Genomic DNA, 27,866 nt, shown 5'->3' on the forward strand with positions numbered 1-27,866 from the left:
CTACAATAATGAAAGCACATTTTTTGCTTTGATGAGCTTGTAAGTCAAGTCATTTTTATTTGTATAGCACTTTTCACAACACACATCGTTTCAAAGCAGCTTTACAGAAAATCATGCATTAACAGAAAATGAAACTGTAATATCTATAAAGTCTTGCAGTGATGATTGTGTAGTTTGATTAATATGATTGTGAATTGTGTATTGTGTATAAAAATAAGTAATTAAATAATAATTGTATTTATATCCCCAGTGAGCAAGCTGAAGGTGACTGTGGCAAGGAACACAAAACTCCAGAAGATGTTGGTTAATGGAGAAAAATAACCTTGGGAGAAACCAGGCTCACTGTGGGGGCCAGTTCCTCTCTGGCTGTATTAATCCATCCTGTAAAAACAAGAAATCAACATGTGATGTCGAGCGGTGAAACTGAAGAGTAAAAAGCTTCTTTGGTTTTTGATAAATAAGGAAATATTATTTTGCTGATAGAGCTGCGTATCGCCTGCGTGTCTTGCAGGTTTCAAAGTGAAGACGTGTCACTGTTGCACATTCTCCAGCACGCAGGAGCTCGTGATACAGACTGAGTTCGTTATGGTATATTACCAAACAGGGCAGGACTGGGACAAAAAACTCTTCCTTGGATTATTGTAAATAGTCATATTATTATTGAATTGCAAATGCATTTATCAATATTAATACATGTAGAGACTATTAAAAACATGCCATAAAAATGACTTATACTCCCCTAATATACAATACTTTATATAATTAGAAATATAGTGACATATACATGTTTTTCAAATATATACAAGATTCTACCAAAACACCATCGTTTCTACTGTTAGTTACTTCCTGCAGTGTATTAAGAATGGTGATGTGTAGATTGAAAAGAATGTAATTACCATTGTGAATGACACAATTTGTTCCTGTTTACCTCGTCACTGCCGTTTAGAATGTCATGGCTATTTAATTTGTTTTCAAAGAGCTTTGCATGGAGGCTTTCATATTTCATGCTGTGTTTACCATGGGACTGTGCGATGCATGCTCAGAGTAGGGCCGGTCCCGCTCGGCTCACTGGCATATATATATATATATATATATATATATATAAGGGCTGGGTATCGCCAGCCAACTCACGATACGTATTGCGATACACATATCACGATTCGATATATTGCAATACATCACAATATCATGGTTCGATTTTGCTTTTAATTTCAATTAATTTGGGTATAGTTCATTTATAATGTCCATTTTGCTTGCATACAGTATGAAAGAAATTTTCTTTAATTTATGTAATTTATTTAGTTAGTTATTCATTATACAGGGGACCTTCTAAATTGTTACATTATGGACATATCAATTTTAAAAATTTTATTTTATCATTAGTTTTCATCATTTTGGTGACATTTTTGCTTTTTTTTTTTGGTCCATGTATTACATCAATAAATATGGTGTATTGAAATTGCATGTATTGTTTTGCATATATACAGTATACTGTTACATGTTTGTTGTTTACATGCATAATTTGTACTATTTACAAGTATTTACTTAGATATGTATAACAAGTGCTTAAACGGTACTGTCTCTTTAAAACCTGTGGTAGGGACTTTGACATTAGTGTTTGTATGGTCAAATGGCTTCTTTGCAGCATTCATGCTATGTGTGATTAGAATTAAATGTTTCTTTTGTTCTATTTGATAAATAACTGTCTGTAGAGAACTGAAAGGATATTAAAGAGACATTATTAAACAACAAATGGTTTGCTTGAATCTAGTCTTTGGACTCACATCACACTGAAAGAGTCAAAACTTACTCTCAACACGCAGTGAAAAGATCTCGGAGCTGAACTTCTTCGCCACTACAGCAAGTCAAGTCAAATCAACCTTTATTTATAAAGCACATTTAAAAACAACAGAAGTTGACCCAAAGTGCTTTACAGATCAAACAAATAAATATACAATGACAGAGTTTTATATATATATATATATATATATATATATATATATATATATATATATATATATATATATATAAGAAGCTGACCTCACATGGAAAGGGAGACTGATCCAGAGATTAGGACCTATCACAGAAAAGGCACGATCGCCCTTAGTTCTATAGCGGCAATGAGGAACCCTCAAAAGAATTTGATCAGAAGACCTGAGCGATCTGGTGGGGGAGTAAGGGAGGAGAAGGTCACTGATATATTGGGGCGCGAGACCAGATAGTGCCTTGTAGACATAAAGCAGAATTTTACAATCGACCCTGAATTTCACAGGAAGCCAGTGTAGAGATGCTAAAACCAGGGAAATGTGATCTCTCTTTCTTGACTCTGTTAAAAGCCTAGCTGCCACGTTTTGAACCAGCTGTAGGCGGTATAACGCAGTTTGAGTGAAACCAATGTACAATGAGTTACAATAGTCTAACCTTGATGAAATAAGTGGATCACAATTTCCAAGTCTTTATTGGAAAGAAAATGTTTTACTTTAGCAATAGATATCTTGCCTGTGACAACAGCACTGATCTGCTTATTGAAAAGTAACAAGGAGTCTAAAATCACTCCCAAGACTCCTTACATGATCTTGTACATTCGACGACTGAGGACCTAACAGGGCAACCAGGCCAGGTAAGGAGGTCATGGAGGAACCTAAAATCAGAACTTTGGTTTTGCTTTCATTTAATTTTAAAAAATTGTTTGCCAGGCAATGTTTAATATCTTTGAAGCAATTTAGGGCATTATCAAATGAACACTTGTTGTCTATGCTCACTGGGAAATAAACTTGAGAATTGTCAGCATAACAGTGATAAGATATGCTGTACTTCTGGAAAAAAAGTTCAGAGGTAGCATATACAGGTGTAGCCCTCTCACCAATGCACTGGCTCAAAATACAAGTATGTCTAGGGGAAATTCAAACTAAAAAAAAAACTACGGGTGAGAGGCACATCTAAATTTACTTTAGTCATAAAGAGTATTTATTAACCAAGTAATGTCTAATAATTAAATACAACCCAGGACCTTCAGATTTTTACTGTTTAATATCTAATGTTAAATTTGGAAATAACTTCGTAGATGAACCACTGTGCCCACATTACATCGTGTAAACCCCAATCTCAACCAAATTTACTCAGATATCCCCTTCAACCTCCCCCTTTCTCTGCAGAAAGATCACAGGAGATTAAAATACTAAAACACTATTTATTCTTTTGACTTTTTTTCCTCTTATTTCCCTTTGAAACTGAAGCAACTAATAACACTGTTAATTGAAATCAACACATATGAAACAAAAGAACTTTAAAAATAAATAAATTCAAATGAGTGATCACATGGAATACAAATTTCACACTAAATATGAAACATTCAGATTCACATTATACTCAAAATAAAATACATTCCCAAACAAATAAAAAAAAGAAAATTACCCAGCTGGGATTTATGTCTCTTGTAGGCGCGCAAGGTAAGAGCTCAAATTAATGTGTTAGCGAAGAGTTAGGATTACTCACAAGATCCCACAAGAAAGCGATTCCAAAAACAACACAGTACCAGATTTGAAGATGCACCAATGAAATGATCAGCAGATCCAGTCGTCCATGCATCCATCACAAACCATCTCTTCCAAAGATGAATCGGATGACATGTCCAGGCAAATCCTCCATCTTGTAGATAGGCCCGATCAGCACAGGCCATGAAAGCATGTCGGTCTCTCCTAATAAATCGCTCCACATTCACTCAGTCATCCCTTGAGCTCCGAACACTTCAACCATTTCTTAACACTTTAATGTAAAATAAAACACGGGTATTGTCTCTCTTCCGAATACTTTCACAGATGAAACAAAAAAAAACAAGATAAACTGCGACACTCTCTTGGAGCGTTGCGCACGCACACACTTTAGGTTCACGCAACTGTTGAATATAAACTATAATTTTTGAGCTCAGCGTCTTGTCGACACTCAGTTCCTCCCATCAACAGTCTTTAAACTGTTCAATGTTTCTACTTTCAAATCAAAATCCTTTACTTTTTCTCAGTCTTTAGACACTACATGTGTGTACCCTTTTCTCTTGCTTCTTGCACTCCCGAACTCTCTAGAAAAATCTCCTCTTTTTTTCTCTCGTGACCCCGCCCCTTGAACTCTAGGGGTCAGATTATAAACACTTCATTTCTAAACAATTTAAAGGTATCTCCTAAAATACACCTTCCTATTATTTCTACCACTTCCACATAAATTTTAAACTTTTAAACATAAAATGACAAATATAAAATTACAAACCAAAAATAAACAACAAACACCTTTTTTTATTTTTATTTTAACCCTTTTAGACAGTGTTACAAAACGCATTATTGAAAAATAATTTTGTATACCCAAATTACAAAAAATTGTAAAGATTAAAACCTTTAAAGTTATGGAAGAACAATGAATAGACTACTAATAGATTTAGTAGGGCTCTACATTCTCCCCCCACCAAAAATCGTTATGTCCTCATAACGAGGGAAAACATAGTATCACACAATTTACATTTCCCATGAGTGAAACACAATACAGTACCTTCAGTAACCTTTTTTTGAACATTCATTTCGTTATCTTAGCTCTTTTCACATATATAGACACATATACACTTTTCAAATAAATGAACAAGATAATATCACGATAGACCCATGTCAAGACTTGAATTAATCACTCAAATTAATGTCTGATAGGTAAGTTAACTGAACAGGTACCTAACCTTTTTGAAGGCACATTCATCCGTAAAAACACTGTAGAACAGTATCTAACAGGACTTACAACTTTAGTTTGAGCAATGACAGGCACAAATTTTGGCTCCCCAATAGTATCATAAGTAAACCTCTTAGGCACAGTTCTTTCTCTTTGAGACCTTCTACAATTTTCCATCATCTCAGCAGAGATACCTTGATTTACACCAGTCTCATTCACGTTTGAGAGGTCTTGCACCTCACTTGCAACATCATCACATATCTTTGACACTCTGCTCACATTTTGCAAGTTGTCAGAGTCAATTTCTGATAGCAGTCTTGAAACAGACTCTACAGATTCATTTGTCTCAACTCTTTCTTTAGATTGCTCAATGTTATCATGAACATTCTGCTCAACATTCTCCTGAACAGCATCATCAGAAACCTCTTCATTATTTTGAGCGAGTTCTCCACTCTCTGGAGTCAGAAAGAGTTCTTCAGGAACATGAAACCAAGTTCCATACATTTCATCATCACTATTAGAACTTTCTGAACTCTCATCGAAATTCTGGTTAACTCTGGTTTCTGCTTCCTGTTCTACAGGTGCATTCTCAACTTCCTGTTCTGTACTCGGATTCTGTTCAGCATTCTTCCTATTCCTCAGAACTCTCTTTCTAGGTTTTGGAACAATGTCTACGATATGCCGCTGCCTCAAATTCTGTCCAACAGGAAGAATATGATTCCGATGAAGAATCTTAACAGGTCCCCTACCATCTTCTGGCTTTAAACGAAATACAGGTAGGTTTGGCATTTGGCTCTGAACAATGTATGGCACAGAATTCCACCGGTCAGCCAATTTATTCTTTCCTTGCAGTCCCAAATTTCGGATTAGAACTCTATCACCAGGAACAAGATGCGAGTAATGAAGTCTCTGATCGTACCTCCTCTTGTTTCCTTCATTCTTCTTTCTAGCAGTAGCTTCAGCCAACTCATATGCAACTTTCAATTCTCTTTGCATGTTCTTGACAAATCGCTGGTAAGACTTAGTGGAGGTACCATCACTTGACACACCAAAACTCAGATCAATGGGCAATCTGGCTTCCCTTCCAAACATTAGGAAGTAAGGAGAAAAACTCGTGGCTTCATTCTGACTGCAGTTATACACGTGAACAAGATGTCCAATATGTCGACTCCAATGCTGCTTCTGTTTTGGGTCTAAAGTCCCCAACATGTCCAACAGCGTCCGATTAAATCGTTCTGGTTGTGGATCACCCTGAGGGTGATATGGGGTTGTTCTGGATTTCTCCACCCCCAAGATGTCCAACAACTCAAAGATGAGTCGACTCTCAAAATCTCTTCCTTGATCCGAGTGAATGCGTTTCGGCAGTCCATAGTGAATGAAATACTTCTCCCACAGTACCTTAGCTACAGTTGATGCCTTCTGGTCTTTGGTGGGGAAAGCTTGCGCATATCTGGTGTAATGGTCAGTGATGACTAGAACATTGCAGATGTTACTGGAATCAGGCTCAATGGATAGAAAATCCATACATAGCAGGTCCATAGGTCCTGTGCTAGACAAGTGTGACAAAGGTGCAACTCTTTTTGGTAATGTCTTCCTCTGAACACACCGAGCACAAGTCTGACAGTACTGTTCCACATCTGTCTTCATTCGTGGCCAATAAAAGCGCTCTCTTACAAACCCATAGGTCTTGTCAAAACCTAAGTGGCCAGAATCATCATGCAGTGACTTGAGAACTGCATCATGAAATTTCTGAGGTAAACACAACTGTTTTAGTCTTGCCTTGTTTGCTGCCTGAGAGCGACGGAACATCACACCACCTTCCATTCCTAACCTCTCCCACTCCCTCATAACCACGGGAAGGTCTTTATGAACTTTCCTGTTCACCTTGTTTGAATCTCCTACTTTCAGTGCTCTCCATATCTCACCAAAACAAGGATCTTTCTGCTGAGAGAGAGACAGATCAAAAGAACTCAGTTTAGGAATAAGGTTAGTGTCTAATGTGGCTAAATTGCAGTAAGCTGTGGGGACTGATACTGGGGACCCCCCTAAAGAGGTGACAACTCCATTACAGCTCAAAACACCACATGACTTTTCAAGCTCTGGCAGCTTACACAGGGATCTCACACCGGAAGACGAAATATTTGTCCAACCCTTCTCATCCTCCACTCTCTGGTGAGGTCGACGGGACAAAGCATCAGCATCTATGTTCTGTTTACCAGGCCTGTACTTAAGGCTGAAATCATAGGCAGATAAAGCCGCCAACCACCTATGCCCTGCAGCATCTAATTTTGCTGTGGTTAGAACATAAGTTAGCGGGTTGTTGTCTGTCTGCACCTCAAACTTAGCTCCGTACAGGTAATCGTGTAACTTATCAACGACTGCCCACTTTAATGCCAAAAACTCAAGTTTATGGACTGGGTAATTCTTTTCAGAAGGTGTCAAACTTCTGCTGACAAATGCTACAGGACGCAACCCCTGCCCTTGGTCTTGGTACAACACCCCACCCAGCCCTTCACAACAGGCATCAACATGCAACACATACGGTAGCTGGGGGTCTGCAAAGGCCAACACAGGAGCCTGAGTAAGCCTTTCTTTCAACTCTCTGAAAGCAGCTTCACAACTAACACTCCATCTATTACCAAATGGATCTGATGCTTTATAACACACCTTTTCTAGGTTATGTTCTGCTCTGTTCTTTTTCAGACTTTTATTTGGAAGACAACCCTGCAACAGCTGATTCAAGGGATAAGACACTTTAGAGTAGTCTTTTACAAAACGCCTATAATACCCACAGAAACCTAAAAACGAGCGTAGCTCTGTCACGTTCTGAGGTCTGGGCCAAGATTTGACAGCTTCAATTTTGGAGGGATCAGTTGAGACACCATCTTGAGACACAATATGCCCAACATAGCTGACGGAAGTCTGACAAAAGATGCACTTGTCCAGCGACAACTTCAACCCTTCGCTCTGCAAGCGGTCCAGCACCTTGAGCAGCCTCTCCTCATGCTCCTCCAAAGTCCGTCCGAATATAATGAGGTCATCCAAGTAGACCAACACTTCCAACAGGTTCATATCTCCCACCGTCTTTTCCATCACTCGCTGGAAGGTCGAGGGAGCTCCACAAATCCCTTGTGGCATCCGCTGGAATTGGTAAAACCCCATTGGGCAGATGAAAGCTGTCTTTTCTTGGTCTTCTTCACTCAGGGGAATCTGATAATATCCACTCCTAAGGTCCAATACACTGAACCACTGGCTTCCATTTAAGCAGGCCAGAGCATCTTCAATGCGGGGAACGGTGTATTGGTCAGGGATTGTGCGACGGTTCAACGTTCTGTAGTCTACACACATCCTTATCTGTCCGTTCTTTTTCCGGACTACGACAATCGGTGAAGCGTAGGGACTTCTGGACTCAGCAATAATACCAGCCTCCTTCAGCTTCTCCAAATGCTGCCTAACATCCTCAATGTCGGCCGGTGGAAGCCGTCGGGACCTCTCACGAAAAGGCTTATCCTCTGTCAGTCTGATGTGGTGTTGAGTACTCTTTGAACATCCCACATCGAATTCATCACAGGAGAAAACATCCTTTCGCTCCAACATCTTTTTGGCCAACCGCTGTTTCCATTCTTTAGACACAGAAGAATCACCAAAGTCAAATGAATCCGGGGACAGTTTGGTTTGGCCCCTACTCTCTCTGGGTTTAGAAATGGTAGGCACAATATCAACAGGAAACACATGGGCAATAGGCATTCCTCTCTTAATTATCACTGGGCGAGAAGAGACATTCCTAATAGTGACTCCAATTCTCTTGGACTGGACAACAGAAGCAGACTGCACCTCAGCTCTCACTAGCAGTTCCTCAGGAAACCGGGACTCTTCAGGCTGATCTACTAACAGGGTTTTAGCAGACGAGGTAACGGGGTACTTCAGGATTCCAGAGACCCTCACACTCTCTCCTGGAGTCAACTTCAACGGCTTAAGGCGAGGAAACCAGACGGTGCCTCTACTGTCGTCGACATCACACTTGCTAACAGCAATAACCCGTTCATAGGCAATTCTAATCTCAGGATGAACAGTCATGGTATGCAGAAAATCATTTCCCATCTTCTCCTGGCAAACTTCTACCAGCTTCTTCACCACGGATGTGTTTGTTCCCACCAGAATATCAATGGCTCCTTTTACAATGGGGTCAGGACAAACCAACACAAGTGCTTCGATGGTCTCTGCCACTCCAGCTACAGATCCCAGAAACTCAAGCCTCAGAGACAAACAGCCATCATATGGGTACTGTTGAGAACTTAGGCCCCATATTTCCAAATTTTCAATTGGTGTCAATGGCAGATGCTTCAGATACTTATCATAAAAGGATCTGTACAGCAGAGTAACTTGCGACCCACTATCGAGCAAAGCTTTCGCATAAATGCCTTCTATCTGAATAGGAAGGATAGAGCTGGGTCCAACTAACCCGCCTGGGAGAACAACTTGCTCTGCTTTCACTCTCTTGCACTTTGTGGAACGTGTCTTACCCGGAGCTTCAGGCCGTTCCTCTACTGAGCCCCGGGGAAGTTTCCCGTCGGCCGTTTCAATCTGATGAGTCGCTGATTTACTTTCCTCAAATTTTCCTCATTAACACAGTCACGTTGTAAGTGCCCATCTTCACCACACTTATAGCAGAAGATGTTTGAGTTACCCACATGTGCTCTGTTTGGTGTTCTCCTCTCTGTAGATGTAGTTAGGCTATGCATTGCAGGAATGTCCTGAGTCACAGTTTCACTTGCTGCAATTGATAAGCGTGACACCTCACTCTTCAACCCTCTAATCTCTTTTTTCAATTTCTCAATTTCTGAATCAGCAGGATTAGTTTTAACAGATGCCTCGCTCTTTGTGGAAGACACAGCAGACACAGCTACCCTAGGCTGGACTGAGTTTCGACTGTGCATCATGTTCTCTTCTTCCCTAACCTCTTTCAAAAGTTCATTGAAGGATGGTGGGTCACACAATTTGTGTGTCATCCTCAAGCGAAGAGCTACCATGTCACTAGGAAGGGCTCCTCTGATTATCTGCTGCATACGAAACTGGTTCATTTCAGAGAGATCAATGCCTCTTTTGTGCAAAATACTGTGTAACAACTTGTCTAGTCTCAGTATGTATGTTGAGAGCTTTTCTCCCACATTCTGAAAAGTACTCCGAAACTTTAACATCAGATCAGCAGCATTTTCTGTGGTGCCAAATGCTGACTCAAGTGCACTGAGATAATCACTGGAAGTTGCTAGTGGATTCCCAGTTTTTTCAAATCTAACAATGTCTGCTGCCGGACCCCTAAGACATTCAACAAGTCTTTGTTTCTTAACGTTATCAGGACACTGCCACTCTTCAAGAATGTGTGTAGTCTGTTCAGCCCAAACCTCATACTCATCCTCACCGTTGGGTGTGGGTGTCAACCCGGAGAAGGTACGTAGCTTTCTATAGCTGGACCCCTCAGCAGGTGAAACAGCATTACACTTCTGGACAAGAGAGGTAATAGCATCAACAAGCTCAGTATTAAGAGTGGGTGCAGGGGAAACCATGCTTGGGACGTCAGCTAGAGATTTTCCCTCTTTCTGCAAGAAAGAAAACAGTTTTGAATGAAACTCATCACCGCTGTTTTGCTCAGGTGTTCGAGTAGTAACACTTACAACTTGTGTGTACCATGTACCTACATCAGGCCCTCCAATTTCAGCAGGAATAGACATTTCAGAAACCTTGCTAACTGTTTCAATTAAGACAAACTGCTGCTGTTTAGTCATATCAGAACGACGGCCACGCACTTTGCACCTACTCATGCCTAAAATGGAATCAAGCACATGGTATACAATCCTGTCTTCACAGTCTGAAGGTACATTACTTAAGATAATTGCATTCTCAAATGCAACATTCTTCTCACTACACCAAGCAATGACCTCACTTACATCCATATTTCTCATCTGTGTCTTTAAACAATGTGTCTGTAAATAGAGATAATAGCTGTTAAGCCTTAACGCCCTTGTACACTTTGTCAATAGAATTCTAAAAAAAATTCACAGTTTGCACATAAATCACTCCAAATTATCAAAGAAGACAGTAAATTCAGTTTCTAGAAAGAAAGGGGGGAAGGGGGAACAGTCTGAAAGATAATCCCGGACGAGCCCCCACAAATGTAGCCCTCTCACCAATGCACTGGCTCAAAATACAAGTATGTCTAGGGGAAATTCAAACTAAAAAAAAAACTACGGGTGAGAGGCACATCTAAATTTACTTTAGTCATAAAGAGTATTTATTAACCAAGTAATGTCTAATAATTAAATACAACCCAGGACCTTCAGATTTTTACTGTTTAATATCTAATGTTAAATTTGGAAATAACTTCGTAGATGAACCACTGTGCCCACATTACATCGTGTAAACCCCAATCTCAACCAAATTTACTCAGATATCCCCTTCAACCTCCCCCTTTCTCTGCAGAAAGATCACAGGAGATTAAAATACTAAAACACTATTTATTCTTTTGACTTTTTTTCCTCTTATTTCCCTTTGAAACTGAAGCAACTAATAACACTGTTAATTGAAATCAACACATATGAAACAAAAGAACTTTAAAAATAAATAAATTCAAATGAGTGATCACATGGAATACAAATTTCACACTAAATATGAAACATTCAGATTCACATTATACTCAAAATAAAATACATTCCCAAACAAATAAAAAAAAGAAAATTACCCAGCTGGGATTTATGTCTCTTGTAGGCGCGCAAGGTAAGAGCTCAAATTAATGTGTTAGCGAAGAGTTAGGATTACTCACAAGATCCCACAAGAAAGCGATTCCAAAAACAACACAGTACCAGATTTGAAGATGCACCAATGAAATGATCAGCAGATCCAGTCGTCCATGCATCCATCACAAACCATCTCTTCCAAAGATGAATCGGATGACATGTCCAGGCAAATCCTCCATCTTGTAGATAGGCCCGATCAGCACAGGCCATGAAAGCATGTCGGTCTCTCCTAATAAATCGCTCCACATTCACTCAGTCATCCCTTGAGCTCCGAACACTTCAACCATTTCTTAACACTTTAATGTAAAATAAAACACGGGTATTGTCTCTCTTCCGAATACTTTCACAGATGAAACAAAAAAAAACAAGATAAACTGCGACACTCTCTTGGAGCGTTGCGCACGCACACACTTTAGGTTCACGCAACTGTTGAATATAAACTATAATTTTTGAGCTCAGCGTCTTGTCGACACTCAGTTCCTCCCATCAACAGTCTTTAAACTGTTCAATGTTTCTACTTTCAAATCAAAATCCTTTACTTTTTCTCAGTCTTTAGACACTACATGTGTGTACCCTTTTCTCTTGCTTCTTGCACTCCCGAACTCTCTAGAAAAATCTCCTCTTTTTTTCTCTCGTGACCCCGCCCCTTGAACTCTAGGGGTCAGATTATAAACACTTCATTTCTAAACAATTTAAAGGTATCTCCTAAAATACACCTTCCTATTATTTCTACCACTTCCACATAAATTTTAAACTTTTAAACATAAAATGACAAATATAAAATTACAAACCAAAAATAAACAACAAACACCTTTTTTTATTTTTATTTTAACCCTTTTAGACAGTGTTACAAAACGCATTATTGAAAAATAATTTTGTATACCCAAATTACAAAAAATTGTAAAGATTAAAACCTTTAAAGTTATGGAAGAACAATGAATAGACTACTAATAGATTTAGTAGGGCTCTACACAGGGAAAATAACAAGGGTCCTAAAATTGACCCTTGAGGGACACCACATGATAATTGAGCTGACATAGAAGAAAAATTTCCTAAATTTACAGAAAACATCCTTTCTTTTAGATAGGAGATACCACTGGAGATACCAACCATACACTCAAGATGGGTAAGATGAATATTATGGTCGATAGTGTCGAACACGGCACTGAGATCTAATAAAACTAAGACGACATGTGAACCTGAATCCATGGAGAGAAAAATATCATTAGTGACCATCAACAATGCAGATTCAGTGCTGTGCAAGTGTCTGAAACCAGACTGAAATGTATCTAAAATGTTAAATGTATTTAGATAGGAGTAGAGCTGCGAATAAACAACTCTCAAAATCTTAGAAATAAAAGACAGTTTGGAGATCGGTCTGTAATTGTTTAATATACAAAGGATGTAGAATTGCATGTTTAAAACTACTTGGATCAACTCCACTTGCTAAGGAGCTGTTAATTATTGCAGTCACACTGGAATTGATAGTCATGAAAACTTCTTTAAGAAGGCACGGAGAAAGAATATCCAGCTTGTAAGTGAAACACAATCTTGGAGACTACATCTGCTAACTGTGCTGACGAAACTGGTTCAAAGTGAGTCAGGGAGCTGGACGGGGAAGGAATTAATGGTTGATCAAATTGTGAAGGAACAATAGCACTTTTAATCTGCTCAATTTTGTGAGTAAATAAGTTTAAAAATGTCTCACAGTTCTCTTGAATGGTGCCCAGAACAGCACTTCTAGTAGGGTTTACAACAGAATCAGTTGTATTAAACAATACTTCTGGTCGATTTGCATGATCAGAGACTATTTTAGAGAAAAAGTAGGGAGAAGACAAGGACAGGCAGACTCAAGCACTATCTAATAAAAACAAACAGAACGTGGAGCATGAGGGTCCGGATCCCGACACAAACCGAGAACAAACCAGACAGGAAGTCAGGATCTACACACCATTCCTGCTCAGCTTCTTAAATTTGAGTCCCGCCTTCATTGATTTGATTGGCTATCACAAATGACACTGAAGACTGGTGTTAGCCTACTGTGCATGCAAAAAATGTAACTTTTTTAAACCATTATGTTATTCCTGCAGCAACTTAATGACAATTAGACAGTGGTGCATAATGAACTGCAGCAGAACAGCAATAAGGATATCAATTATTGGGGGCAACAATCTGGCCATATCTGATTATTGGGGGGTCTTGTCCCCCTCAGTGTATTTTGTGGTTACAGCCCTGGTTATAACAATAAATCACTAAGGATTGCTTTGTGTTGTTAGACCATGGTTCTTGCACTTACTTTCATGTGATGAGAGACACAGTGCTTGTCGAGGCATCCATGATGACACAGATGCAGAAGTACTTGCAAGTTCACAGTAATGGTGAAGATGCTACACCTACAAGTGGTTGAAATAATGATCACATTTAACTGACTGGTGATACATTGTGGTCTTGACTAAGACCATAAGCCGTGACCCAGATCCAGACCAAGACCACAAGATTAAGACTCCAACTCTGGTGTGTGCACAGTATATATACAGTTTATATAGTATGAGAGGGGACATGTTCCCCTCACTTTTAGAAATAACTATATTCAAAAGATAAGTATGATAAGACCTTGTTTAAGCGTTGCAGGTAATTTTCCATATTTTATAGATTCTTGAAACATGGCTACTAAAAAGGGAGACACATGCCATCACTGCCTGGAATCGCTGCAAAGCAAATCTCTTTCACCTTAGCTTTGGTGTTTTCTTCCATTTCTTCAGTGACTCCGTATATATGAAGATTATATCGACCGCTATACCGATTCACCTTTTGCTCCATTTCACTTACTTTCTTTTGGATTTGCTTCAAGTTTGTCTTCATTTCGGCATTCTCTTTTTTCAAATCTACCACCTCTTAATTACAAAAGTCCAGGGATTTTTTGAGCCCCTCATTTTGCCGCACGTTGTGTTTGACAGCATCATCAGTTTGTCTGCTCTTTCGTTGATTTTGGCAGTGATAACACAGATTATGTTGTCCTGTAACTCAGCCAAAGCCGGTTCAGAACTTCCTGGCATTTTCTGTTCTTTACGCGCTTTCTTGGGAAGTTTCTTATCTTGGGTATTTGGGTTTGAATCACAAATTCCATAATTTTCCTTATAAGCCTTGCACGCGTAGGAGTGTGTTGAGATTTACTCTTTTCTCTTTCATTATAACAATGTCCATTCTTCCACAGTGCACAATGAACATGTCAAATGTTCCTCCATGTCCATCTGAGCCCAACAGATTTCCAAGCCTATATTCTCCGTAGGAATAAACCAAACTTGTGAAATATAGCTTGAACAAAAGACTAATATATACAGGTGCATCTCAATAAATTAGAATGTCGTGGAAAAGTTCATTTATTTCAGTAATTCAACTCAAATTGTGAAACTCGTGTATTAAATCAATTCAATGCACACAGACTGAAGTAGTTTAAGTCTTTGGTTCTTTTAATTGTGATGATTTTGGCTCACATTTAACAAAAACCCACCAATTCACTATCTCAAAAAATTAGAATACATCATAAGACCAATAAAAAAAACATTTTTAGTGAATTGTTGGCCTTCTGGAAAGTATGTTCATTTACTGTATATGTACTCAATACTTGGTAGGGGCTCCTTTTGCTTTAATTACTGCCTCAATTTGGCGTGGCATGGAGGTGATCAGTTTGTGGCACTGCCGAGGTGGTATGGAAGCCCAGGTTTCTTTGACAGTGGCCTTCAGCTCATCTGCATTTTTTGGTCTCTTGTTTCTCATTTTCCTCTTGACAATACCCCATAGATTCTCTATGGGGTTCAGGTCTGGTGAGTTTGCTTGCCAGTCAAGCACACCAACACCATGGTCACCAACTTTTGGTGCTTTTGGCAGTGTGGGCAGGTGCCAAATCCTGCTGGAAAATGAAATCAGCATCTTTAAAAAGCTGGTCAGCAGAAGGAAGCATGAAGTGCTCCAAAATTTCTTGGTAAACGGGTGCAGTGACTTTGGTTTTCAAAAAACACAATGGACCAACACCAGCAGATGACATTGCACCCCAAATCATCACAGACTGTGGAAACTTAACACTGGACTTCAAGCAACTTGGGCTATGAGCTTCTCCACCCTTCCTCCAGACTCTAGGACCTTGGTTTCCAAATGAAATACAAAACTTGCTCTCATCTGAAAAGAGGACTTTGGACCACTGGGCAACAGTCCAGTTCTTCTTCTCCTTAGCCCAGGTAAGACGCCTCTGACATTGTCTGTGGTTCAGGAGTGGCTTAACAAGAGGAATACGACAACTGTAGCCAAATTCATTGACACGTCTGTGTGTGGTGGCTCTTGATGCCTTGACCCCAGCCTCAGTCCATTCCTTGTGAAGTTCACCCAAATTCTTGAATCGATTTTGCTTGACAATCATGAGGCTGCGGTTGCTCTCGGTTGGTTGTGCATCTTTTTCTTCCACACTTTTTCCTTCCACTCAACTTTCTGTTAACATGCTTGGATACAGCACTCTGTGAACAGCCAGCTTCTTTGGCAATGAATGTTTGTGGCTTACCCTCCTTGTGAAGGGTGTCAATGATTGTCTTCTGGACAACTGTCAGATCAGCAGTCTTCCCCATGATTGTGTAGCCTAGTGAACCAAACTGAGAGACCATTTTGAAGGCTCAGGAAACCTTTGCAGGTGTTTTGAGTTGATTAGCTGATTGGCATGTCACCATATTCTAATTTTTTGAGATAGTGAATTGGTGGGTTTTTGTTAAATGTGAGCCAAAATCATCACAATTAAAAGAACCAAAGACTTAAACTACTTCAGTCTGTGTGCATTGAATTTATTTAATAAACGAGTTTCACAATATGAGTTGAATTGCTGAAATAAATGAACTTTTCCACGACATTCTAATTTATTGAGATGCACCTGTATATATATATATACTGAACAATACTGCAACTATACTATATAATCATTGATAATTGTGTGTGACAATGTTGTCAGACTTTCCTCCGTGAAAAAACACAACCACTCGTTCCGCCATCTTGGAAGAATCCCCAATTCTGATCCGTTAACCCCTGCGCGGGTAGATGCCAGAATTACGTCAGCTTTGTTCAAAAGTCAAGAATGAGGCCAAAGAATTTATTTGTGTGTGCATTTATTATAACACAAAAAGAGGCACACATTAAAAATGTTTTTTGTTTGTTTTTTTGCACAGAAAGATACAATTTCTGCAGTAAAAAAGTGCTAATTTTTTTATTTTTTTTAAAATAATGTATTGCACAGATCACATAGTCAAAGAGAAACTAAACCACTTCCAGATATTTCTAAAACAATTTGTCTCTTAAAAGTCAGTGACTGGACTTTAAACAAATTAGCAGAATAGCATCTATTTACAATCATACAGTCACAATGCTGCTGTCTGTACTGACAGAAATCATGATGTACTTTTCCAATCATCAACAACAATGTCCATAAAAGATAATGTTAAAAATAAAGTTTGCTGTGAATGTTAGTTGAAGAGATTTTCACTTTCTGTTCTGTTTCTGTTCAAAATAAGTTACTCATAGTTATACCGCAAACGTGTTTGATTTCGTTGTAGAACAAATCGTGAAAGTTTTGTTCTACAACAAGAGTTCTGTTCGGGACACAGACACACTCATTCAGTTTCAGTCTAGACTAAAGACTCATCTATTCAGCCAGGCATACACCTAATTTATCCCTCAACTTGTAATTATGCTGCTTTAGTTAGGTCTGCCGTAACCGGAAATGCTTCTCTTATTATATAACTCTGCTTTAAAGTGAATGGCATCTATGTTGTTATATCTAGTCTTCCACCAGACCTCTCTCTCCATCAGAAGATAGTAAATACAGTATATCCAAATATCAGAGTTCAATCTGATATCCAAATCCAGTCAACATCAACAGCTTGTTATGCTAACTCACTCTTCTACCTGCCCAAGAGTTAGGTAGACTCAGCAGGGAATATAGCGGAAGGCAGGAGGTGAGGTGATGGTAAAAATGGAGCAGAGTTTATTGAACAATCTTAGTCGCATTTTTCTCAATGCTCAGTCTGAATTTGTCTGACAAGCACAAGCTCAACAAGTGTTATTATACCCAGCAAAGTAATTGGAAAAATTACTTCTTCGCATCATCATTGTCCCATGACGTTAAAACCCTGAATGGAAACTTTATCTCTAACTTGTGAAGACAATACTCTCAGGGCCTCATCAGTCTCTGCTCCCTCTCTTCCCCGCCTGATATCCATTAGCCACCTTGTCAAAGACACTATAAATACTCACCTCAAGCTCCCATTCTTTGTCTAGTCTCGTTTTGATTCCTCATATGTCTGATACTCATCCTTGTGAATTCTTCTGAAGATAATCTCTGGCGTTTGAGTTGTTATTCATTTTTTGACTTCACCTTTGTTTTTGATATCCATTTCTGTTCTTTGTTAATACCCATGTTTATTTTGTATTCTTTAATAAACCTGCATTTGGCTTCATCACTTCTGTCATCCTAATTCTGAGTTTGACAAATACAGCACACAAAAGATTAAACCGTAAATGAATAAAAGTGTGATTATTATATATATAAAAAATGAGTAAATGTACAGTATAAGACAGTAATATGAGAGAATTAAAGAAATGAAATGCAACACAGATGTTTGCTCTCTTGAAGCCACACACACTCAGGTTGCCTTTAAAATCACTGCAGAAAAATACTCTGGTCTATCACCAATATCAAGGTAAGTTGTAATAATGGAACTTGCTGTATTCATCATCAATTCTTGAAGTCTTTTATATAATCATTGTAAAATTACATTTTGAAGTAGACGGATAAATCTACAGTGTGTTAAGATTTAAAAGACCAAAACTCTTGTTGTTCCTGGTTTGACAAACTTTTACAACCACCCCAGGCTTCCCTTTCCTACTTCAGCTTTTTCTCTTCCCTGTTTTTGTTCTGCTTGTGTGTAAAAAAAAGATTTTCCGTACAATAATTCAGACATTTCTCAAAGTCAAGACTCAAAAGTTACTCAATACACTGTAAACTTAAAGTAAAACTTAACAACTGAAGAAACTAAACCTGAATCAAGAAAAGTAAAGATTTTTGTTTTTTAAAATTACTTTAAGACACACAAAATGGTTCCTTTTCTTTCACAAGTAAATCTTAACTAAAAGTACAGTTCATTAAAGTGTTAAATGATCCATCAGAGATGTACAGTGGCGCTTGAAAGTTTGTGAACCCTTTAGAATTTTCTATATTTCTGCATAAATCTGACCTAAAACATCTTTAGATTTTCACACAAGACCTAAAAGTAGATACAGAGAGCCCAATTAAACAAATGAGACAAAAATATTATACCTGGTCATGAGGAAATTGTTGATTGATCTGTTGATCAGTCCTGCACATCAGCTTGGAGGAATTTTAACTCATTCCTCTGTACAGAACAGCTTCAACTCTGGGATGTCGGTGGGTTTCCTCACATGAACTGCTCACTTCAGGTCCTTCCATAATATTTCTATTGGATTAAGGTCAGGACTTTGACTTGGCCATTCCAAAACATTCACTTTATTCTTCTTTAACCATTCTTTGGTTGAATGACTTGTGTGCTTAGGGTCGTTGTCTCTCTGCATGACCCACTTTCTCTTGTGATTCAGTTCACGGACAGATGTGCTGACATTTTTCTTTAGAATTCGCTGGTACAATTCAGAATTCATTGTTCCATCAATGATGGCAAGCCGTCCTGGCCCAGATGCAGCAAAATAGGCCCAAACCATGATACCATCACCATGTTTCACAGATGGGATAAGGTTCTCAGTTGCCTCTGCTTCTGAGACCGTCAATCTGCGCATTTTATCACGTGGCTCGTCATGCATGACACCGCGGAGACTCACAGCATGTGGAGGCTCATGCTACTCTCCGCGTTCCACGCACAACTTACCACACGCCCCATTGAGAGCGAGAACCACTCATCGTGACCACGAGGAGGTTACCCCATGTGACTCTACCCTCTCTAGCAATTAGGCCAATTTGGTTGCTTAGGAGACCTGGCTGTAGTCACTCAGCACGCCCTGGATTTGAACTTGTGACTCCAGGGGTGGTAGTTAGCATCAATACTCGCTGAGCTACCCAGGCCCCCCAAAACTGGGATAAGGTTGTCATGCTGGAATGCAGTGTTTCCTTTTCTCCAAAAATAATGCTTCTCATTTAAACCAAAAAGTTATATTTTGGTCTCATCTGTCCACAAAACATTTTTCCACTAGCCTTCTGGCTTGTCCACGTGATCTTTAGTAAACTGCAGATGGGAAGCAATGTTATTTTTGGAGAGCAGTGGCTTCCTCCTTGCAACCCTGCCATGCACACCATTGTTGTTCATTGCTCTCCTAATGGTGGACTCATGAACATTAACATTAGCCAATGTAAGAGAGGCCTTTAGTTGCTTAGAAGTTACCCTGGATTGCAGACTATTACACGCCTTGCTCTTGGAGTGACCTTTGTTGGTCGACCACTCCTGGGGAGGGTAACAATGGTCTTGAATTTCTTCCATTTGTACACAGTCTGTCTGACTGTGGATTGGTGGAGTCCAAACTCTTTAGAGATGGGCTTCAAACCTTTTCCAGCCTGATGAGCATCAACAACTCTTTTTCTGAGGTCCTCAGAAACCTGCTTTCTTTGTGCCATGATACACTTCCACAAATATGTGTTGTGAAGATCAGACTTCGATAGATCCCTGTTCTTTAAATAAAACAGTGCACCCACTCACACCCGATTGCCGTCCCATTGATTCGAAACACCTGACTTTAATTTCACCTTCATATTTACTGCTAATCCTAGAGGTTCACATCCTTTTGCCACTCACAGATATGTAATATTGGATCATTTACCTCAATAAATAAATGACCAAGTATAATATTTTTGTCTCATTTGTTTAACTTTATCTACTTTTAGGAATTTTAGGGTTCACAAACTTTCAAGCACCACTGGCTCCAATTTCTCCCATTCATTTAAATAGAAGTGGCCCGTCTCTGCTAAATAGTCTCTGGCTTAAAATACAGAAGTATGTTAGACACATTTGCTTTTACACTGTCACTGATTACATACATTTAAAGTAATTATTCTGTGCCCGGGATGCAGATAAGCGGTGTTGTACCCTATGTTGGAGCGTCTCTTTTTAGATACCTCATATTTATATGTTGTGTATTTATCAGTTGTCCTATGCTGCATTTTAGAGTCCATACACAGTATCCCTAAGAAATATGTCCACTAACATGTTCAATTGTAAAATGATACGACTTTTTAGCTGCAGTGCCATTTCATTATAAGAAAATGTGTTTTAAAGTTAAAGTAAAAACCGGTTAACTGCGATTTTTGGTTTTTGTTTGTTTCTCAGACGGAAATCTAACCATCAGAAATTCACACCACGGTTTCCCTAATGCAGAAACACCTGGATGGTTCTTGTTTATTTATACCTCACGAAAGTACTCAGCCTCAGGTTCATTCCACTGAGTCACATGAACAAGATCATCTGCTTCTCTCTTCTACAGCACAAATTTTGATGTACTGTAAAACTAGAACAGAAACTTTCTCAAGTCAGTGTCAGACGGTAAGGTATGACCTTAACAGGAATATGAAGAGCTGCTTTAGTTTGCTCTCTCTGTCCTTCTTGATTGTGATTGGTAAGTTCTTATTACCATTTAAAGGTAGCACTTTATTTTACAGTACTGTTCTAAATTTAAGTACTATATAATTACAACAACAGTACTCAGTACTCAGTACTTTCACTGTAAGTATCCTGAAAGTACACATACTGTAAAATAAAGTGCAACCCATTTATTATTATTATTATTATTATTTATACATTTTATTTTTTATGATTATCGTCATTATAGTTATTTGCATATCTTAATCCCTCCCTCTTCAAAGGAAATGTAAGCTTAGATTTGTTTTGTAAATAAATTTTTAAATGCTTTATCGGTTTATTGTCTAAGACAATGTTCACACAGCACGGGTTTATACCCAGTTACAAGGCAAATCCACTACTACACATTGTATTTACGGCTTTAATCAATCATTATGTTTATTAAGAGTCTGAGTAACTTTTTTCTTTATGCTCTCCAGGTGTGTTTGGTGTTGATACAGATAAAGTGAAGTCAGTGTCAGTGATTGAGGGAGATTCTGTCACTTTACACACTGATGCAACTGAAATACTGAGAGAGAATTTGATCATGTGGACATTTGGACCTGATGGTATTGCAATAGGTAAAATCAACCGTGAGGCAAGAAAAAGCTACACATATGATGGTGCTGATGAGGAATTCAGAGGCAGACTGCTACTGAATTTTCAGACTGGAGATCTCACCATCGAAAACATTAGAACTGAACATGGTGGACTTTATAAACTAACCAACTCCAGCACACAGACCCCACTGAAGATATTTAAAGTTACTGTCTATGGTGAGTTCAGAAATACTGTATAACTTGCTTAATCTCATAATAATTTGCTCTTGATTTTTTTTCTTTAATTAGATGTTTATGACATTTAATGTCTAATGGTGTCATTCTATTTTAAACCACTGAATGACATCACAATAAACACTCAACACATCCAAACATTGTCAATTAAGGCAGACCTCTTACTTGGTGTTTTCTGGCTTATTCTGTTTTATTTTCCAGCTCGTCTGCCCATTCCTGTCATCACTACGGACTCTTCACTGAACTCTTCATCATCTGAAAGTTCATCTAAATGTGTGTTGGTGTGTTCAGTGGTGAATGTGACACAGGTGACTCTCTCCTGGTACAAAGGAAACAGTTTATTTTCCTCCATCAGTGTGTCTGATCTCAACAGCAGTCTCTCTCTACATCTGGAGTGTCTCAATGATTCTTACAGCTGTGTGGTGAACAATTCATTCAGCAACCAGACTCAACATCTCAACATTACTGAAGTCTGTCAGCCGTGTTCAGGTACGTCAGCTGTATTATTAGCTGAGCTGATTTGTGGCATCATTAACTGTTTTAATAATCATCAGCTCTGTGTGATGTTTTCTGAGTGATGTATTTTGCTAGGTGGTTCTAACTGTTCTTGCTTGCTAACTGTTAACTTGCCAATAAAATATCTCCAAAAAGGTGCGCTACATACACTTTTGTGGTTGTATTACTATATACATCAGTTGCGTATCTACAGGCAGTGCGGTGTAAAATGGAGGCCAGCGAGAGCCAACCAAAAGGGTACAATGCTTTGCATTGGGGCCCATAAGGTCCAAGTTGCGCCACTGATATACATTTATTTGCTAGAAAAAAAGAAAGAAAAAAAAAGAATAAAAATAAACGAACCATTGTCAGAAAAAAAAAAATGCCATGGTACTTGTGAGCTCAGCTGGTTATTTGCTGGTCATATTCATACACAGCAGGCTAATACTGTGAAAGGCAACTTGTGCTTCCGTGTGAGTAATTATTTTAGAGAAGCTTCATGTAAATAATTACAATAATACTACACAATAGTACTCAAGAATATAATGTTTCCTGGAAGAAGATTTTCCAGACTAGGCAGGCCTGGGCAAGCTATGACACTTGGGCTGGATCCGGCCCTCCACATGGTTTAATCCACCCCCGGCTCATTTATCCTCCTGATAGGGAGGCAAAGGTGGAAGGCATTTGTGTTCCCCAAATAATGTCACTGGGGGTCTGTGACATGTCATTGAAATTATCTGTTTGCCCCAAAGATATAGAATAAATTTTGTTACTTCAAATGTAAGGCTTCTTTCTTGATCTGGGAAAACATCTTCTCTGCTTTGGATAGAGTACACAAAACATATGCAATTTGGTGTTCTTCCCCATTTGGCATAGTATGTCGAAGGACAGTGCCAATTCCATAGGAAAATGCATTACAGGCTAGAGTTAGAGGCAGGCACAGGTCATAGTGACCTAATATCTTATCACTGGTCAATCTGTAGAGAGGTGCCAAAACCCTGCACTTTGGTGTGGCACAAAGTATCCGTAATAATTTAATAAACATAGAAAAGCTCTAAGCTCTCACACATTTGTCGATGCTGGTGGGTCATGTGTGGCTCTGACTTTGTCCTTCGAAGAATACTCTCCCATTCCATCTATCACGTTACCTAGGTACTCAATCCTTGTTTTTTCCCACTCCCACTTTTTCACGATTGTGCCTCCTTAGTGAGCCATCGGCACCTCCCTTTATATGGCACCCCTATGCTTGGCATACATTGCAAATGTTTTTTGCACCTCTGAATAGGAACAGGGACTTTAAAACTACTTTCACATTAACTTGCCGTTTTAATAACGTTACGTTTATGGTGTCACACCAACCGCGGTTTGCAGATACACAGTTCAGAAACAGTAATGCGTGCTTACTAAGATAATTACAGTAACCTGGAAGAAGAGCAGAGAGACTCACATTCTGAGCATTATTTCATTAAGTTCTTCAGCGAATCTTCGCATAATACAAAATAAGATGCAGTATATTTTGATTATGCCATACTCTGTACTTCTTGTATCAGACTGTTACAACATCCTATAATAATGACTAGGCGAGTCACCGGAACAACGAGATGCAATGTAACACTGTATGTGTGACATATTTGTACATGTCTATGTGCCTATGTGCAATTTACAGTTTGGTGTCTTATTTTTTGTTGTTGTTGATGGTAGTGTGTGCATGGCTTCCTGTACTTGGAAACCATGTAATTCGGACATGTAAGTAGTTATTGGGGACTTGATTTGGACTCGACTCAGACAAAATTTTGATGACTTGGACTTGGACTTGAGCAGCAAGGACTTGAGAACTGACCTGAGATCTGGTGAACTGACTACAACGCTGCTTCGTAGCACTCTGCAACATACTGGAACAAAGTCTCATTTGCTTTGATTCAAAGTGAGCCTTAAGAATGTCCACAATCTGTTCAAACAATTTATCTTTTGGCTTCTCTGGCTGAACCAAGTTTTGTAACAATCCATATGTTGATTAGTGATGGGAAGATAATAACTCCGCGACAGCGCATCCCTCCTCCCTCCCGGGTTTCGGCACCAATGTAACATATAAAGGATGGGCAAGGAGGAAGCAAGAACCTGCTGAAAAGTAAACATAAAGTTTAATGGTAAACTTAAAACCAACAAACAAACATGCAGCGTGGCCGCGTGCGTCTCTCTCTCTCTCCCGAACCGGTGCCTTATCTCGCTCTCCTGCCGGCCGTGCTCCATCACGGCCAGGCCACGACTCTCCTCTTCGTCACACTCATCATAACATTAAAAATAACAAACCCCAGCACTGGATTGCCACTTATTATAACACACACGAACAAAATGGAAACTCCTGCTCCAGAACTGGAGATATTTCTTTTGCGTAAAGACATTTACCCGAAAAAAGCTATTTCAAAGAGTGATGGGGACAAAAGTGACAAAGGCAAAAATTGGTAGAGACATGTCCCACCCGTCCCACCAGTAAATGAATAATTTCCAGACTGGCTTTCAGTTGCTGACAGGGTTATAAGTACCAAAATATATTTTAAAGAGTGTTAAAGAGAAAATTTACAATTCTATTTGAGCTTTATTTGTTTTGTTTTTCTCAGAGCACGCCCATTACCACTGTTGCAGTTTCACCGAAGCTGTGATCCGATTGTTCCTCTCTGGCCTAGTGGGCGTGGCTGCTGTTGCTGTAGTGTTTTATGACATCAGATCCAGAGGAGCTGAGCAGAAGAGAAAGACACAGCCTTAATTATTGGCTTCATGGCATCCAAAGAAGAAACAAATGTTAAAATCTTTTTAGAAACACAGAAAGCATGTCATGGGTCATGTTGTTTCTGCTGAAAACAAAACACTGTTAAAGAGCTCTGCAGGAAATGGCAAACATTTCAGTTTAAAATTATAGCCCTAAATGGCAATCAAACAGAAAATCGTACAATGGCCAAAGACGCACACTGAAAAAATGTCTAAATGTTATTTGACTCAGTTCTTCACCTTAAGTCCTGTTCAGACTGGAGCTTTCCTTGATGTTAAAGAAGAATTGGGTTTCACAGAAGAACTTTGTGATTTTAGTGCTATGTGAATCGGGACGTCTGCTTTTCCTCACACAACCTCTGCAAAAATTATGAAGCAAATTACTCACTGTTTTTCAGCTAAATCCGCTGTCCTCTGAGAAATCTACACCTGTCCAGATAGGAGTGTCTATGACTGCGCTATAGTATTTTTTATTTATTTTATTTGTCATTTAGATTTTTTTGTTTTCATTCGTTTTCACTATATGACTTCTAGTTTGAGTTTAGTTTGAGTTTTTTCAATGTTTTCTAGTTTCAGTTTTTATTTTAGTTTGAGTATTTTTGGACTAAATGTTTTTTCAGGGTTACTCAGTTTGACCTGAACAAAATGTGCCTTTTCAATAAAGGTCAAAATATCTGATATGTTTTTTAAGAAGTCACACAGTCATGAGGGTCCAAAGGGTCTCTTTTTTTTTTTTTTTTTATGATTTTTATATTTTTTTCTGATATGACAGCAGAATGGGTACCTTCATTGTTGGTTACACCACCTGACTTTGTCCACCTGATTTGGATATATATATATATACTATTTATTTTTACTAGACTTCTTATATCAATATTTCTTTGTTCAAGAATTTAAGCTTTTCATTAGACTATTTTGAACACTGAAATTGAAAGCATTTTTATTAAAATAAAGGTGTATTCAAGTAATTGTAATTTTGTGTGAACTGTATTTTCTTATGTACTTTTTAATAACTTTCATCATTTGAAGTTTAGCAATGTTACATTTCTGGCACTTTCATGCCTTATGAAGGCCACAAAGGTCTATATTTATAATAAATAATGTACAAAACTAAAATTTGAAGTCATTATTTTTTATTCTAGTTAGAGTTTTGAAAATGTATGTTGTAGGCAGACCGCTTACCTTATGTCTGTGCAGACAGGTAACAGACGAGGAGATATGTGGTATTCCTTTCAACTCGGAAAGTGGGAATTTCCAACTTCCTTATTCTACAAACAACACTGGAGAAATTTGCAGAAACAAAGTGCCTCTCTTTAGCCGGTCAGTTAATAGTTGACCCATTAAAGAAAATGTCATCATGACTACCACCCCTGGAGTCGCGAGTTCGAATCCCAGGGTGTGCTGTGTGACTCCAGCCAGGTCTCCTAAGCAACCAAATTGGTCCGGTTGCTAGGGAGGGTAGAGTCACATGGGGTAACCTCCTCGTGGTCGCTATAATGTGGTTCGTTCTCAGTGGGGCGCGTGGTGAGTTGTGCATGGATGCCGCGGAGAATAGCATGAAGCCTCCACACATGCTATGTCTCCGTGGTAACGCGCTCAACAAGCCACGTGATAAGATTGACAGTCTCAGACGCGGAGGCAACTGAGATTTGTCCTCCGCCACCCGAAGTCACTACGCCACCACGAGGACTTAGAGCATATTGGGAATTGGGCATTCCAAATTGGGGAGAAAATCAAAAAAAGTAAGAAAATTTCATCATTTACTCACCCTCAGGCTGTTCCAAACCACATGACTTCTTCCGTGGAACACCTGGCGTAGTGAGGAAGGACGAGCAGAGTGAAGCGAAGAGTAATCCACTTGAACTGGCGAAGACAGACCAACTGACAGACAGACAGACAGACAGACAGACAGAGGCTAGAGGACATGCAGTACAGAGACACTTCTGGAAGTAGAAAGAAAGAAAGAAAGAAAGAAAGAAAGAATGAATGAAGAGAGCATCTTAAAGCGTATTAAAGGGCTTGTGTATCAGTTTTGAGAGCTGAAGTTTGAAATCACGAACATTCAAAAACAGACTCTTAACTCATTTGAATATTCTGTCAATGTAATGTAGACTAGGGGATTTTTGGACACTTTAAAAAGGCTTAAATGATGCCTTTACAGGGCTTTTTCTATGGGAGAATAATAATGGGAGCCAAGCTGTGGGGTCGTTCCAAACAGAATTTCCCAATGACCAGAAATGACCAAATGAGCACTAGTTGTGAGAAGAATAAAAGAAAAGTATAAAAGAAAATTAGGCCCGGGGCCCTTGCTAGTCATAATCCACACCTGTCTGAATTGATTCTGCACACGGTTGGGCGCTCAGCCTTTCCAAATATATTCTTAATCGCGAACGAATACAGACGCAGTCGACACATTCGCAGTGCCGACTACTTTGTGATCAACTATAGTACAGTCAACGGCAGACGCATGTGTGTCAAGAAAAACTGAGCGTTCTCTCTTTCTTAGCGATGTATAGTAAACAGACACACAGATCTCATATTCAGAATGGCCTATGAAACATCGTCTTTGGAAATAAATAAGTAAAGGCATCATCGGAGGTTATACAGGTACATATGAACGGAGCATTACATGGAGACAAGAAACACTG

At 39.0% G+C, this 27,866-nt stretch overlaps 2 protein-coding genes and 1 long non-coding RNA gene across 3 annotated transcripts in view; 2 read left to right on the forward strand and 1 right to left on the reverse strand.

Moving 5' to 3' along the window:
- LOC127439086 (uncharacterized) overlaps positions 1–27,866 on the forward strand; it is a 69,737-nt gene that overhangs the window by 9,324 nt on the left and 32,547 nt on the right. The window contains exons 6-8 of the mRNA XM_051695132.1: positions 10,061–10,152; positions 21,604–21,939; positions 22,249–22,446. Of these exons, the coding sequence (XP_051551092.1) occupies positions 10,061–10,152; positions 21,604–21,939; positions 22,249–22,446 (626 nt within the window). The remainder of the gene's footprint in view (positions 1–10,060; positions 10,153–21,603; positions 21,940–22,248; positions 22,447–27,866) is intronic.
- Positions 49–12,243, reverse strand: LOC127439007 (uncharacterized). The gene is made up of 4 exons (XR_007896841.1): positions 11,522–12,243; positions 2,041–2,163; positions 1,811–1,880; positions 49–381 (listed from the first exon to the last, which is right to left on the reverse strand). It is a non-coding gene; the product is annotated as an uncharacterized LOC127439007 (long non-coding RNA).
- LOC127439006 (uncharacterized) lies at positions 21,081–26,294 on the forward strand. The gene is made up of 4 exons (XM_051694974.1): positions 21,081–21,161; positions 21,604–21,939; positions 22,159–22,446; positions 25,071–26,294. The coding sequence occupies exons 1-4, from the start codon at positions 21,113–21,115 to the stop codon at positions 25,214–25,216; spliced, it is 819 nt and encodes a 272-aa protein (XP_051550934.1). The 5' UTR covers positions 21,081–21,112; the 3' UTR covers positions 25,217–26,294.

Source organism: Myxocyprinus asiaticus, chromosome 50 (genome assembly GCF_019703515.2).
Source record: "Myxocyprinus asiaticus isolate MX2 ecotype Aquarium Trade chromosome 50, UBuf_Myxa_2, whole genome shotgun sequence".
NCBI lineage: Eukaryota > Metazoa > Chordata > Actinopteri > Cypriniformes > Catostomidae > Myxocyprinus > Myxocyprinus asiaticus.